Here is a 12706-nt window from a genome sequence, read left to right on the forward strand (position 1 = left end):
AACGGGGACCGGGACCCGCGGCATTCCCGGTGGGAGCGGGGCAGGGCGGGCGCTGGGACCCGGCGGCGCCGGGGGCGGGGCCCGTCTGGGGGGCTCGGGCCATGAAAGCGCGGCTGCGATTGGCTGCCGGGGCGAGGCCCGGCTGTCTCGGGCGCTGCCATTGGCTGCGGCGCGGCGGCGCCTCACGCGCTCCGGCCGCTCCTTTTGTTATTGTAGGGAAGGAGTTGGGAAAGGGCTGAGGGAGCGGGAAAGGGCTGAGGGAAGGAGGAGAGAGAAGGTGGGGGAGGCTGAGGGCAGGAGGAAGGGGCTGAGGGAAGGGCAGAGGACTGAGGGGGGGGGCTGCAGGCAGGGCAGCAGCACCGTGAGCCGGAGGAGATGCGGCGGGAGCCGGGCCGCGAGTGAGGGCAGCCGGGGGCGGCGGAGGTGAGTAGGGCCCGACCCCTCATCGGTCCCCTGGGGGTCCCCACTGGTGTCCCCTCCTTGAAACCTGTCACCCCTCAAAGCCCCTGCACCATCCCTGTCACCTCGCCGTGCCCCATGGTGTCCCAGGAGCATCCCTGTTGGAAGAGCTTTGGGACTCGGGACATGGGATCAGCCAGGGATTCTCCTGGCAGGAGCAACGCGGGGTGAGGATGGAGCCAGGGAGAAGCCACGTCTGGCCCCCACTCACAGCAGTTTCCCCCAAAGCGGACTGGGCTGAGTTTTGGAAGGGGAGAGAGGTGGTTCTGACCCTTCCAGTCTTCCCTGGAGCAGCCTTGGGATGCAGCCACCAGAGCCGGGGGGACCAGGACCCTGCCAGGGTGACCCTGCACAGCCCCAGCTCACAGAGAGTCCCCTCTTCCACTGCTTTTAGCCCCAAAACTTGAGGCAGAGCATGGGCAGGGATCATGGCAGGGAGCAGGGAATGCTGGCATTGAGGCAGCACCAGGATCCCCGGGATGAGATCCCCGGGATGAGATCCCCGGGATGAACCCCAGAGCCTGGCGGGGGGCTCAGGGTCGTATGCCCACCACGGCGGGCTCCATGGGGTCCCTCCAGCATCCCTGGAAGTGTCCCCATGCCATTATGGCATCCTGGAGGAGCCCAGCACAGGGGGATGCGCAGGGGGTGCTGGCAGGACACCCAGAGCTCCCTCCCGATCCCAGATAAGGAGCAGGGACCAGCGGTTTGTTGTGTCTGCCGCCATCCCAAGGATTTTCCAAGGCTCTGGAACGCTGCATCCAGGCTCTGGCGTGAGCAGGGTCTGGCAGGGAGACAGGAAAGGGAGAAGTCGGGGAGAGAGAGGGGTTAAGGAGCGGCGCCAGGCCGGGCTCTGTTTAGTCTGGCCTCGGCGGCGGCGGCGAGAGCGGGTCCGTCCCCGTGGCACCGGGCACGGACACAGCTCTGCGCCCTGCCAGGCGCTGGGGACACCGCTGTCCCCGAGCCTGGTGCCAGGGTGCCACCACCCAGCTCTGGCTCTGCTGCCGTGGGGAGCTGGGGACAGCCCGAGTGTCCCTGTAAGCCCCATGTCCTGTCGCCTGACCCCCTGGGACTCGGGGACCATGGAACTGGGTGACAGATGGCTTTGTCCCATGTCCTCCTCACCTGGAGGAGGGTGCCACCTTCCCGGTGCCACACGTGTCCCTCGTGCCAGCAGCACCCGGCTCGGTGTCCCCGCGCGGGCGAGGGCAGTGGGGACAGCGTGTCCCCTGCAGCAGGGTGACCGGCAGGGGCACGCCTGTGCCTTGCAGGGCCGCAGCGCCATGTCCCTGGGCAGTGACAGCGGCCCCGGCATCGTGCACAGCCTGCTGTGCCACCGGCAGGGAGGGGACAGCGAGGCCTTCGCCCGCCGCGCCATCCAGAGCCTCCTCAGGAAGCTGAAGGAGAAGAGGGACGAGCTGGACGCGCTCGTGGCCGCTGTCACCTCCGGCGGGGCCCAGCCCGGCCAGTGTGTCACCGTCCAGCGCACCCTGGACGGGCGGCTCCAGGTACCCCCGGGACACGGGGACGGGGGGCTCGGCGGGGCTGGCCCAGCCTGGAACCCCCTGGGAACCCCCCGGGAACCCCCCAGACTTCCCCGGGCTGAGGGGGACACAGGTGACCCGTGACACCCCCTGTAAACCCTCCCCAAGTTTGGGGGTCCTGAGTGTTGGGGTGTCCCAAAACTCCTGACCACCCCCCGATTCCTCCCCAAGTTTGGGGGTCCTGAGTGTTGGGGTGTCCCAAAACCCCTGACCCCCCCCCGATTCCTCCCCAAGTTTGGGGGTCCTGAGTGTTGGGGTGTCCCAAAACCCCTGACCCCCCCCCCGATTCCTCCCCAAGTTTGGGGGTCCTGAGTATTGGGGTGTCCCAAAACTCCTGACCCCACCCCCGATTCCTCCCCAAGTTTGGGGGTCCTGAGTATTGGGGTGTCCCAAAACTCCTGACCCCACCCCCGATTCCTCCCCAAGTTTGGGGGTCCTGAGTGTTGGGGTGTCCCAAAACTCCTGACCCCCCCCCGATTCCTCCCCAAGTTTGGGGGTCCTGAGTGTTGGGGTGTCCCAAAACCCCTGCACCCCCCCCGATTCCTCCCCAAGTTTGGGGATCCTGAGTGTTGGGGTGTCCCAAAACCCCTGACCCCCCCCCACCCCCCGATTCCTCCCCAAGTTTGGGGGTCCTGAGTGTTGGGGTGTCCCAAAACTCCTGACCCCCCCCCCCGATTCCTCCCCAAGTTTGGGGATCCTGAGTGTTGGGGTGTCCCAAAACTCCTGACCCCCCCCCCCCCGATTCCTCCCCAAGTTTGGGGGTCCTGAGTATTGGGGTGTCCCAAAACCCCTGACCCCCCCCCCCCCGATTCCTCCCCAAGTTTGGGGGTCCTGAGTATTGGGGTGTCCCAAAACCCCTGACCCCCCCCACCCCCGACTCCTCCCCAAGTTTGGGGGTCCTGAGTGTTGGGGTGTCCCAAAACCCCTGACCCCCCCCCGATTCCTCCCCAAGTTTGGGGGTCCTGAGTATTGGGGTGTCCCAAAACCCCTGACCCCACCCCCGATTCCTCCCCAAGTTTGGGGGTCCTGAGTATTGGGGTGTCCCAAAACTCCTGACCCCACCCCCGATTCCTCCCCAAGTTTGGGGATCCTGAGTGTTGGGGTGTCCCAAAACCCCTGACCCCCCCCCCCCCCCCGATTCCTCCCCAAGTTTGGGGATCCTGAGTGTTGGGGTGTCCCAAAACCCCTGACCCCCCCACTCCCCCGATTCCTCCCCAAGTTTGGGGGTCCTGGGGTGCCCCATAACTCCGCGCCCCCTCCCCACGCTGTCGGAGCGGATGGATCCCCCTGCCCGCATCCCCCTCCCCTCTGCGGCATCCCCCGCGCCCGCCCTGCCCGGGATGAGTCAGTGTCTGGCAGCCCTCGGCCCGGGGGGGGGGGGATCGGGGGGAGTTTGTTATGTCTGGAGCCGGGAGGCACGGGGGGACCCCCGGCCTGGCGCCAGCCCCGCGCTGGGGGGGCCGTGGGGGGGATCCCGGTGTCGGGGCTGGATGTTGTCACGCTGGGGAGGGACACCACCCCTCAGCCCCCCCCCCCCCCCATGACCTTTGTGCCCCCGCAGGTGGCCGGCAGGAAGGGGTTCCCCCACGTCATCTACGCCCGGCTCTGGCGCTGGCCCGACCTGCACAAAAACGAGCTGAAACCCGTCCAATTCTGCCAATTCGCCTTCGACCTCAAGTGCGACAGCGTTTGCGTCAACCCCTACCACTACGAGCGTGTGGGGACCCCCACCAGCGGTGAGCCGGGACCCCCGGGTGGGGGGGGGATTCCCCAAAAGTGGGGGGGGGGGGGGGGGGTCACCAGCACCCCTAATCCCCCCTCACCTCTCCCGGCAGGTCTGAGCATCCAGAGCACAGGTGAGACCCGAGCCCGGGGCCGGCGGGGAGCCCCCCCGGAGCCTGCCCAGCCCCCCGCAGCGGGTCCCCGTGCCCCCCATGGTCTCCGGTGTGTGTCCCCCGCCCTCCCCAGTGCCCCCCCCGCGTCCGGTGAAGGAGGAGTTTGTCCATGACTGTGTGCAGATGGAGCTGCCGGCCCGTCGGGAGTTGGGGGCCGAGCCCCCTGCCCAGCCCTGCCAAGCGCTGCCCCCCCGGCAGCCCCCTGAGCCCCCCTGTGTGCCCCAGACCTACCCTGCGCTCCCCATGGCGCCCCAAGGTGAGACCCCCTCCCCCTTAACCCCCACCCTGCAAGGGTTTGGGGGCATCACCCCGAGCCCCCCACCCCATGTACCCCACAATGACCCCCCGTGACCCCCACATTGTTCCCGTATTCCCCCACAGTGGCCCCCCAGGACCCGCTGCTCCCCCTGCCCCACGCCGAGGGCCCCCCAGCACAGCTCCCCCTGCAGAACGGGTACCCCAAACCACCCTACCACAGTGAGTATGGGGACACCCCACTGCCCCCAGCCATCCTTGGGGACCCCCCTGTGTCACCCTCTCTTCCCCTTCAGGTTCACCGCTGAGCTGGACCAGTGGGGTCCTCTACACCCCAAATTTGGAGGGGTCACAGCCCCCCACACCACAACATCCCAGCAGCCAGAGCCACCCGCAGGCCCCCCAGCACCACCCCAACCCCTGCTGTAGGTTTGGGGGGCACCGGGCGAGGGCTGGAGGGGTCTGCAGGGCGCTGACCCCCTCTCTGCCCCTCCCAGGGCCCCCCCACCATAACCCCGTGCTCCAGCCCCCCGTGTCCACCCACCCCGGTGAGTGCCCCCACCCTCCTGAGCACCCACGGGTGCCGTGACCTCCCCCCCCTCCCCACCCAAAAAATCCACATCCCCCCTTCCAGGGCCGGAATTCTGGTGCTCCATCGCCTACTTCGAGCAGGACGTGCAGGTGGGGGAGATCTTCAAGGTGCCCTCGAGCTGCCCCACCGTGGTGGTGGACGGGTACGTGGACCCCTCGGGGGGGGCCCGGTTCTGCCTGGGGCAGCTCTCCAACGTCCAGCGCTGTGCGGCCAGCGAGAGGGCACGGTGGGTGCACGGGGGGCACTGGGAGGGACGGGGGAGTAACGGGGGGAGCAGGCCGGGAAATGGGGTCAGGGGGGCACAGGGGGTGTGGGGTGGGCAGTGTGGGGGTGAAGGATGGGGAGCCAAAAGGGTAATGGGGGTAGAGGGGTGGATTTGGGGGGATGAATGGGAGAAGGGGGGATGAATGGGAGAAGGGGGGATTTGGGGGATAAATAGGGGAAGGGAGATACGGGGGATACATGGGAGAAGGAGGGATTTGGGGGATGAATGGGAGAAGGGGGGATTTGGGGGATACATGGGAGAAGGGAGAATATGGGGGATACATGGGAGAAGGGGGGATTTGGGGGATACATGGGAGAAGGGGGGATGAATCGGAGAAGCGGGATATGGGGGATACATGCAAAAAGGGGGGATATGGGGGATAAATGGGAGAATGGGGGATTTGGGGGATACATGGGAGAAGGGGGATGAATGGGAGAAGGGGGGATTTGGGGGATACATGGGAAAAGGGGGGATATGGGGGATAAATGGGAGAAGGGGGGATTTGGGGGATACATGGGAGAAGGGGGAATTTGGGGGATAAATGTGGGATAATTAGGCCAGAAGGAGGAAAAGGGGAAGAATCGGAGGAGGAAGGGGAGATGCGAGGGGGGAAATGGGGATATGGGGGAAAGGGGGATCCAGGAGGGATAATTAGGGCAGGAGGGCGGGCGGGGGGGATAGGAGTGAAAACCATGGGCTAATCAGGGCAAAATGGGGACAACCTGGGGCCTGTCCCGGCTGGGCGGGAGGCGGGGTGGGGCTGTGGGGGTCCGTGCTGAGGGTCTCGGCCAGGCTGCACATCGGGAAGGGGGTGCAGCTGGAGCGGCGCGGAGAGGGGGACGTGTGGATGCGCTGCCGGAGCGACCACGCCGTGTTCGTGCAGAGCTTCTACCTGGACAGGGAGGCCGGCAGAGCCCCCGGGGACGCCGTGCACAAGGTCTACCCCGGAGCACACATCAAGGTCGGGGGTCTCCGGGGGTCTCCGGGGGTCCTCAGGTCCCCAGGAAGGGCACCAGGGGTGGGGGGAGCTGTGTGCTCAGATTTTAGGGGGTTTTGGGTAATGGGGGGGGAGCAGTGAAGGACCCTAAGGATGGGAGAGACCCCCTAAGGGTCCTCCTAAGGATGGAGAGACCCCGATACGGCCACGCTGAAGGGGACACCGGGGTACCCCCCGCCCCAAAGCCGCCCCGCTCAGGGGTCCCCCCGTGTCCCCGCAGGTGTTTGACCTGCGCCAGTGCCACCGGCAGATGCAGCAGCAGGCGGCCACTGCCCAGGCTGCGGCCACCGCTCAGGCCGCTGCAGTGGCCGGCAGCATCCCCGGGCCTGGCTCAGTGGGCGGCATCGCTCCGGCCATCGGTGAGTGACCACAGGGGTGACACCACCCCCCGTGATGACCACGTCTCCCGCGGGGCTGTCAGTGGCCACCCACCATCAGTGAGTGACCCCAGGGTGGGTTGGGAGCCCCGTGGTGACCGTGTAACCCCCCCCCAGGGCTGTCGGTGGCCGCGGGGCTCGGCGTGGACGACCTGCGGCGCCTGTGCCTCGTTAGGCTGAGCTTCGTCAAGGGCTGGGGGCCCGACTACCCCCGGGCCAGCATCACCTGCACGCCCTGCTGGATCGAGGTGCACCTGCACCGCGCCCTGCAGCTGCTCGACCACGTCCTGCACGCCCTGCCCGACGCCCACGCCTGACTCCTGGAAGGAAGAGCCAAAAAAAAAAAAAAAAAAAGAGGAAATAAAGGCAAAAAAATGAGGCGAAATGACCAAAAATGTGTTGGTTTAACGGTTATTCAATGGATGGGGTCGGCGTTTGCGGCCTGGCTGTAGTGCAGCCGATCCAGGCTCTCAGTGCTGATTTCCACCTCCTGACGTAACTTTTGTATGAAAAGAAACAAAAAAAAAAGATTTTAAAAAAAGCCAAAAAAGCAAGGTGAAAGGACCAAAACTGTGTTGTTTTAACCGTTATTTAATGGATGGGGTTGGAGCCTGCGGCCTGGCTTTGTCAGCGCCTTTGACGGACGCTCAGCAGCGCAGCTGTGCCCCCAGATGCCCCTCCAGATGCGTTTCCAGATGCGCGTCCAGCTGTGCCCTCGGAACTACATTTCCCAGCAGCTTCCGCGGCGCGCACCGGAAGTGGCTTCTCCCGGCTCGCGGACTCGGCTTCCCGGCAGCTCCCGCGGCGCCGGTGGGCCAAGATGGCGGCGGGGAGCGGCCCCGGGGCGCGGGAGCTCTTTGCTGAGGGGCTCCTGCAGTTCCTGCGGCCCGCGGTGCGACAGCTCGACCGGCACGTCCACAGCGTCAGGTGCGGGCAGACTGAGCGGCCGGGAGCGGGGCAGGACGGGCCGGGAGCGGGCCGGGGCGCGGCGGGCCGGGGCTGAAAGGCTGAGGGGCAGGTAGAGCCGGGAAGGGCAGTTTCGTGGGGCTGAAGGGCCTTGGGTGCATGTGGGGGCCAGTTTTGGGGATGAAGGGCTTTGGGGCTACGGGAGGTGGGCAGTGCCGGGGAGGTTGATGGCTGAGGGGGGGGGGTAGAGGTGGTTGGGGGCTGTAGGTCCCATATTGGGGGGGATAGAGGTGGATTTGGGGTGCGGATCCAGGGTTTTACCTGCCCCGCTTCCACAGGGAGAGCCAGGTGGAGCTGCGGGAGCACATCGACAGCCTGGCCACAGGTGAGCCAAAGCCGGGGGTCACCCCTGGCCCCCTCGCCCCTCAGCGTGGGGGCACGGGGGGCTCACCCAAACCCCTCCCCAGAGCTTTGCCGCATCAATGAGGACCAGAAAGTGGCGCTGGACCTCGACCCCTACGTGAAGAAGCTGCTGAACGCCCGGCGCCGCGTGGTGCTGGTTAACAACATCCTGCAGAACGCCCAGGTGAGGGCGGACAGGGGGTTCTGGGGGTCCCAGAGCCCCCCCCCAGGTGCTGACAGGTGACTTTTGCCGTGTCCAGGAGCGGCTGCGGAGGCTGAACCACAGCGTGGCCAAGGAGACGGTGCGGAGGAGGGCGATGCTGGAGGCTGGGGGCTACCAGGGCAAGTGACCGAGTGACCAGGCAGGGGAGCAGGTATCCCTGTTTATCCCAGCTCAGGAATTGAGGGGATGTCCCCCATCACCTGCAGCCGAGGGAACCGGGACACTCCGAGCCGTGTTCCCGGATTTGTGGGCGCTGGAATAAAAGTGACTGAGAGTCCGTGATGCTCCCACGTCGCTGAGGGGCCTTGGGGACAACAAAGCCAGGCAGGTACTGCCAAGGGGATCTGGGCACCTCCAGGTTGGATCTGGACACCCCCAGGTGGGATTTGGGCTACCCCAAGTGGGTTCTGGGCAGCCCCAGGTGGGTCCTTCAAGTCCTGGATGCTTCTCCAGCTGCTCCACCTGTCTCATTCCCATCTAATCCCACATGGATCTGAACAAGCAGGACACGCTGGAAAGGGGGGACGCTTTAATGTGCAACTTACAAAACAGGGACACGGGACGCGCCAGGTGACCGAGGAGGGGCCCAGACCCCCTGGTGTCCCTCGGCCGGTGTCCCCTCACCTGCTCCAGGCAGCACAGGTGACACTGGGCCCTCACTCTTGCGTCTCCATGCTCTCCTCCTCCTCGCCTGCCGCCGGCTCTTCCTGGTTTTCCTCTTCCTCTTCCCCTTCCTTCTTCTCCGGAGGTTTCTCGTACGCCTTCTCCGACGGCGTCACGATCACCCCGTCCCACGTGGACATCTCGGACGCCAGGTCTGCGCCAAGAGGTGACCCTGGGGACCCACTCGGGGATCCCAGCCCCATTCCCACCCGGACAGACCCCCCCAGCACCACTCACAGCTGGCGTCACCCTCCTGTCCCAGGATTTTCCGGTATCCTCCGTGGGAGAGGATGCGGACGAGGGTCTGGGCAGTGTAGCACACCATGTCCTGGGGACAGGGACGGGTCAGTGTGGGCACAGAGACCACCCCTGTGTCCCCTCCCCTTCGGGGACCCTCCCCCTCACCTGCTGTTCCAGCGTCATCACCGTGTGCACGCGGAAGTTCCCGCTCTCGCATGGATCCGTGATGCCGACGGAGCCGGGCAGGAAGAGCCCGGCCGCCAGGATCTGGAGGCAGCGCCTGCACGTGGGACATTGTGGGTTAAAACTGGATCCTTCCAGCAAAAACACCACTAGCTGGATGAGTTGGATGCATCTCCCAGCCAAGCCCCTGGGATTCCAACGGTTTTATCGGGAAAACGGAGCCACAATGGGAATTCCTGTGAGGGAAGCGATGCCACGGACCTGTAGGCGATGTTGAGGGCCAGGGGCTGCCGGGTGGGGTTGTTCATCACGGCGTAGTGTCCCTGGAGGGGGAAAGGAACAGGAATTAGGGCAGGAAGAATGGAAGAATCCCAGCCTGGAATGAGAATCCCAACTCCTGCCGGGATCGGGATCAGCACCACATCAGAGTCCCCGCACCAGCAGGTCCAGGATCCAGGGCGTGAGCGGCTCAAAGCCGGGGAAGCGAATCCTCAGATCCTTGAGCAGCCGGATCAGGACCTTCACCCTGGAGCAGAGGCAGGAGGAGGGCCAGTCCCACACCGGGACCGCTCTCCGCGTTCTCAGGAATGAGGATTTGGATTGGGATCCTCGGATCCCTGGGCGCGCCGGACTCACGTGGACTGCGAGGCGTTCTCCTCGAACCACCGCGCGTGCCGGATGGCGGCCAGGGCGCTCTGCAGCACCTTGATGTCCACTGCAAGAAGCAGAAATTCCCGGTTTTTCCAGCCGGCTCCGGGCGCCGCTGCGGCTCCGGGCGGGAAGCGCGGCCGGGCGCTCACAGTGCAGCTCCGGGTCCAGCTTGCGCAGGTTGGGCGGCACCGTGGTGATCAGGATCTTCACCGTGGCGTCGGCCGAGCTGATCTCGAAGCCGGTCTCGTTGGTCAGCATGGTCAGGACTGAGGGGGGAAAAGACCGGGAATTCCGCGTGGAGGGGCTGGGAAGCTCCGTGGGAATGCAGGAATGGTCGCGGATCTCGGCCCACGCCGCTCCGGAGCGCGGCCCCACCTTCGCTGGGGTCCTGTGCCCGCAGGCTCTCCACCACCTTGTTCCCCAAGGCTGCCACGGCTTCCACTGGGAAAAAGGAGAAGGAAAAGGAGGAGGAGAAGGGTTGGAGCTGGGCCAGGCGCCGAGGGCCGCTCCAATCCCGCCCGGAGGGCACTCACAGGTGGGCAGGATCTTCAGGATCACCACCAGATCTGCCACGTTGTGCCCCGTCGTCATCGTCCCCTTCTTGTAGGAGCCCACCTGGCGAACCTCCTCGATTTGCTGTCGGAAGAACACCCCAAAATCCCGGGAATTCAACCCACGTGCCGTGTTTGGGGGGCTCAGCATCGATCCTTAACCCGCCCCGGGCCGGGAGCACCTTCCCGTGGAGCTCTTTTCCCAACTTTGGCACTCACCACTTCAAACGTTCCCGGAGCCACAATTAAATTGTCGATGACGTTGTTGATCTTGGTCACCAGGGACAGGATGGAAGCCTGGGAAGGAACGGGACAGGGATTATCCAGGAACACCTGGAATCATCCCATTTCCAGAGCACAAAATCCACCTTATTATCCAAAAAACTCTTCCAAGGTGCTTATTCCGGAGAACTAACTATTTTTTTAGGCCGCTCCTGAAGGACTTCGGATTCTCCAAGCCCCATCCCAAGGGTTTGGGGGAATTTTGGGCACGGCACCTGCTCGGCAGCGGTGGGAGCCAGGTCCTGGTTCCTCTTGAGCAGGGCCTCGCTGAAGGCCGTCTCATCTGCCGCGGGCTTGACGCGGGGAAACGCCATCTCGCACTGGAACGGGACGGAATTCCCGCCGGGATTTTATCCTCCGGCACGATTCCGCCTTCGCGTTACCCTACAAGAGCTCCCCCGGGTGTCCAGGAGCTCCCACCTGTGCGGCTCCGGGGCAGATCCAGAGGGTTTTAGTAACTCTAGTCAAGGATTTATTAAATAAATGTGTTAACCCCCTTTGTCTGCAGCCGCAGGGCCTTGGAATCGCCTGTCCAAAGGGAGAAACTCAGGGAATTTGCGAGGAGGGAATGATTTCCTCCTGGGAAAGGTGGGAAGCAGGCAAGAGAACACCTGAGGGGGAGCGACAGGTATTGGCATCACCCTGAGGAGGGGGGACAAACCTCAGTGCAGGGATTTTTTCTGTTACAATCCCAAAAACCCCAATCCTGGAATGATTTGTGTCCCATTATCCCATCTCCAACAGCAGTAAAATCCTTTCGTTTGGGCTTTTAACTGAACCAGCAGCGTTTTTAGGGAATTCGTGCAGTTCACCCACACCCCGAGAACCCAACGCCCCCCCCCCCAAATCAGGGATGGGGGGGTCGTTAACCCTGGAAAAATCCTGGAAAATTCCCGGGAATTGCCCTCGGGGCACGGGTTACTCACGACATAGAAGTCGAAGGGGATGTGGGGCACAAAGGGCCGGAACCTAAAGGGGAGAGAAAACCCCGCTTCACTCTCTGAGCCCCGCAGCCCCTCCCGCCCCCCGTCACGACACGGCCCTGTCGCGACATGCAGGGACCCGGCCCGGCCCCCCCGGGCCCCCTCAGCAGCTCCGGGACTCGCCTGGAGCCGAAGCGGCCGCCGCGGCCGCGGCCTCGATCGCCCCTGCGGAGAGAGAACGGGAGCGGCGCTAACGGGGGGCTCAGAGCCCCGGGCCCGCTTCCCCCAGCCCGGTCCCGTTCCCCCCCGGTGCCCCCCGGCGCTCCCCGCCCGCTGCCCCCGGTCCCGCCCCGGTCCCACTCAGGGTCCCCCCCCCAGCCCCGGTTTCTGTCCTGGTCCCGCCATCCCCCGGTTCCCCTCGGTCCTGATCCCCCTCTGTTTCCCTCCCCGGCCCCGCCGGTCTCCTCCCGGTGCCCGACCGCGCTCCCGGTGTCTCCCCGCTCCCGCGGCCCCCCCAGTCCCGGTCCCCCCCCCCACGGTCCCCGTGGTCTCCCGCCGGTGCCGGTTCTCCCTCCATTTCCCCCTCCCTCCCTCGGTCCCGGTATCTCCCCGATCCCGCCGCCCCCCGGTGCCGCTCCCGCCAAGGTCCCGGTCCCCTCGGTGTCCCCCGGTGTCCCCCGGTGTCCCCCCGCCCCCGGTGCCGCTGTCCCCCCACCTCATGTCGCCGCCGCTGCCGACAATGAAGCGCCGCGCACAGACCCCGCAGCAACCCGCCCGCCCATTGGCCGCCGCTCTCCCCTAGCCCGCCCCCCGCGGGGGCTCTGCCGGTTGCCATTGGTGAACCGGCCCGTCAATCAGAGCCGGAAGCGGCCAATGGCGGCGCGCGCCGGGCGGCCGCTGGAGGGGGCGCGGGATCCATGAATGGAGCGCGTGGAACAAGGCTATGACGTGTCCGGTACGGGCTCGTACCCGTCAGCAGAGTGGCGCAGCGGGAGCGTGCTGGGCCCATAACCCAGAGGTCGATGGATCGAAACCATCCTCTGCTAAGCGCTTTTTCGCTTCTCATTTTCACGTCCCGCCGGTTTCTTTTTTGCTCATTAGCGTTTTTATTTGCTGCACTGACTTAACCAACGCTCCGTTAATGCTTTCCCGGCTTTGTCCCGCGCGGCGGGTCGCCAGCATCGCGGCGTTACCGCGGGTGTCACCCGGGGGCTGCGGGTGTACCGTCACCGGACCACTGCGCGCGTCCCCGCGTCCAAGCGCGTCCCCCTATGCGTGTCCCCATCCGCGCGTGTCCC

At 65.5% G+C, this 12706-nt stretch overlaps 3 protein-coding genes and 1 non-coding gene across 10 annotated transcripts; 3 read left to right on the forward strand and 1 right to left on the reverse strand.

The window, feature by feature from the left end:
- Positions 1-338: 338 nt before the first annotated feature.
- LOC138098577 (mothers against decapentaplegic homolog 4-like) lies at positions 339-6904 on the forward strand. 7 transcript variants are annotated; one of them, XM_068995189.1, is made up of 12 exons: positions 339-423; positions 1731-1967; positions 3565-3739; positions 3839-3859; positions 3972-4154; positions 4280-4375; positions 4450-4578; positions 4651-4701; positions 4788-4971; positions 5803-5971; positions 6228-6366; positions 6502-6904. In XM_068995189.1, exons 2-12 carry the CDS (start codon positions 1743-1745, stop codon positions 6699-6701), a joined length of 1572 nt encoding a protein of 523 aa, XP_068851290.1. In that variant the 5' UTR covers positions 339-423; positions 1731-1742; the 3' UTR covers positions 6702-6904. The 7 variants fall into 7 exon arrangements, with proteins under 7 accessions (XP_068851290.1, XP_068851291.1, XP_068851292.1 ...); XM_068995190.1 differs by having other exon boundaries at positions 5803-5947; XM_068995191.1 differs by having other exon boundaries at positions 5828-5971; positions 6502-6657.
- A 275-nt stretch (positions 6905-7179) lies between these two features.
- Positions 7180-8192, forward strand: SNAPIN (SNAP associated protein). Its single transcript, XM_068995165.1, has 4 exons — positions 7180-7311; positions 7629-7675; positions 7758-7876; positions 7953-8192. The coding sequence occupies exons 1-4, from the start codon at positions 7205-7207 to the stop codon at positions 8040-8042; spliced, it is 363 nt and encodes a 120-aa protein (XP_068851266.1). The 5' UTR covers positions 7180-7204; the 3' UTR covers positions 8043-8192.
- Positions 8193-8426: 234 nt separating this feature from the next.
- Positions 8427-12189, reverse strand: ILF2 (interleukin enhancer binding factor 2). The gene is made up of 14 exons (XM_068995164.1): positions 12124-12189; positions 11592-11633; positions 11412-11454; positions 10701-10805; positions 10423-10500; positions 10186-10288; positions 10028-10093; positions 9802-9918; positions 9638-9716; positions 9440-9527; positions 9263-9324; positions 8984-9098; positions 8816-8906; positions 8427-8732 (listed from the first exon to the last, which is right to left on the reverse strand). The coding sequence occupies exons 1-14, from the start codon at positions 12126-12128 to the stop codon at positions 8572-8574; spliced, it is 1155 nt and encodes a 384-aa protein (XP_068851265.1). The 5' UTR covers positions 12129-12189; the 3' UTR covers positions 8427-8571.
- Positions 12190-12382: 193 nt separating this feature from the next.
- TRNAM-CAU (transfer RNA methionine (anticodon CAU)) lies at positions 12383-12454 on the forward strand. Its single transcript has one exon. It is a non-coding gene; the product is annotated as a tRNA-Met (tRNA).
- The last annotated feature ends 252 nt before the right edge of the window (positions 12455-12706 follow it).

The sequence above is a fragment of the Aphelocoma coerulescens genome, chromosome 25, assembly GCF_041296385.1.
Source record: "Aphelocoma coerulescens isolate FSJ_1873_10779 chromosome 25, UR_Acoe_1.0, whole genome shotgun sequence".
Taxonomy (NCBI): Eukaryota; Metazoa; Chordata; class Aves; order Passeriformes; family Corvidae; genus Aphelocoma; species Aphelocoma coerulescens.

Excerpts from the sequence above, each read along its gene's own strand:
- LOC138098577 (XM_068995189.1), top strand. The coding sequence starts at position 1,743 with ATGTCCCTGGGCAGTGACAGCGGCCCCGGCATCGTGCACAGCCTGCTG. Across the intron at positions 3,740-3,838 it reads TGTGGGGACCCCCACCAGCG|GTCTGAGCATCCAGAGCACA; the intron begins GTGAGCCGGGAC and ends CTCTCCCGGCAG. Across the intron at positions 6,367-6,501 it reads CGGCATCGCTCCGGCCATCG|GGCTGTCGGTGGCCGCGGGG; the intron begins GTGAGTGACCAC and ends ACCCCCCCCCAG.
- ILF2 (XM_068995164.1), bottom strand. Across the intron at positions 11,455-11,591 it reads GGCGGCCGCTTCGGCTCCAG|GTTCCGGCCCTTTGTGCCCC; the intron begins GCGAGTCCCGGA and ends TCTCCCCTTTAG. Across the intron at positions 8,907-8,983 it reads TGATGACGCTGGAACAGCAG|GACATGGTGTGCTACACTGC; the intron begins GTGAGGGGGAGG and ends CCCTGTCCCCAG.
- SNAPIN (XM_068995165.1), top strand. The coding sequence starts at position 7,205 with ATGGCGGCGGGGAGCGGCCCCGGGGCGCGGGAGCTCTTTGCTGAGGGG. Across the intron at positions 7,312-7,628 it reads CGGCACGTCCACAGCGTCAG|GGAGAGCCAGGTGGAGCTGC; the intron begins GTGCGGGCAGAC and ends CCGCTTCCACAG. Across the intron at positions 7,676-7,757 it reads CATCGACAGCCTGGCCACAG|AGCTTTGCCGCATCAATGAG; the intron begins GTGAGCCAAAGC and ends ACCCCTCCCCAG.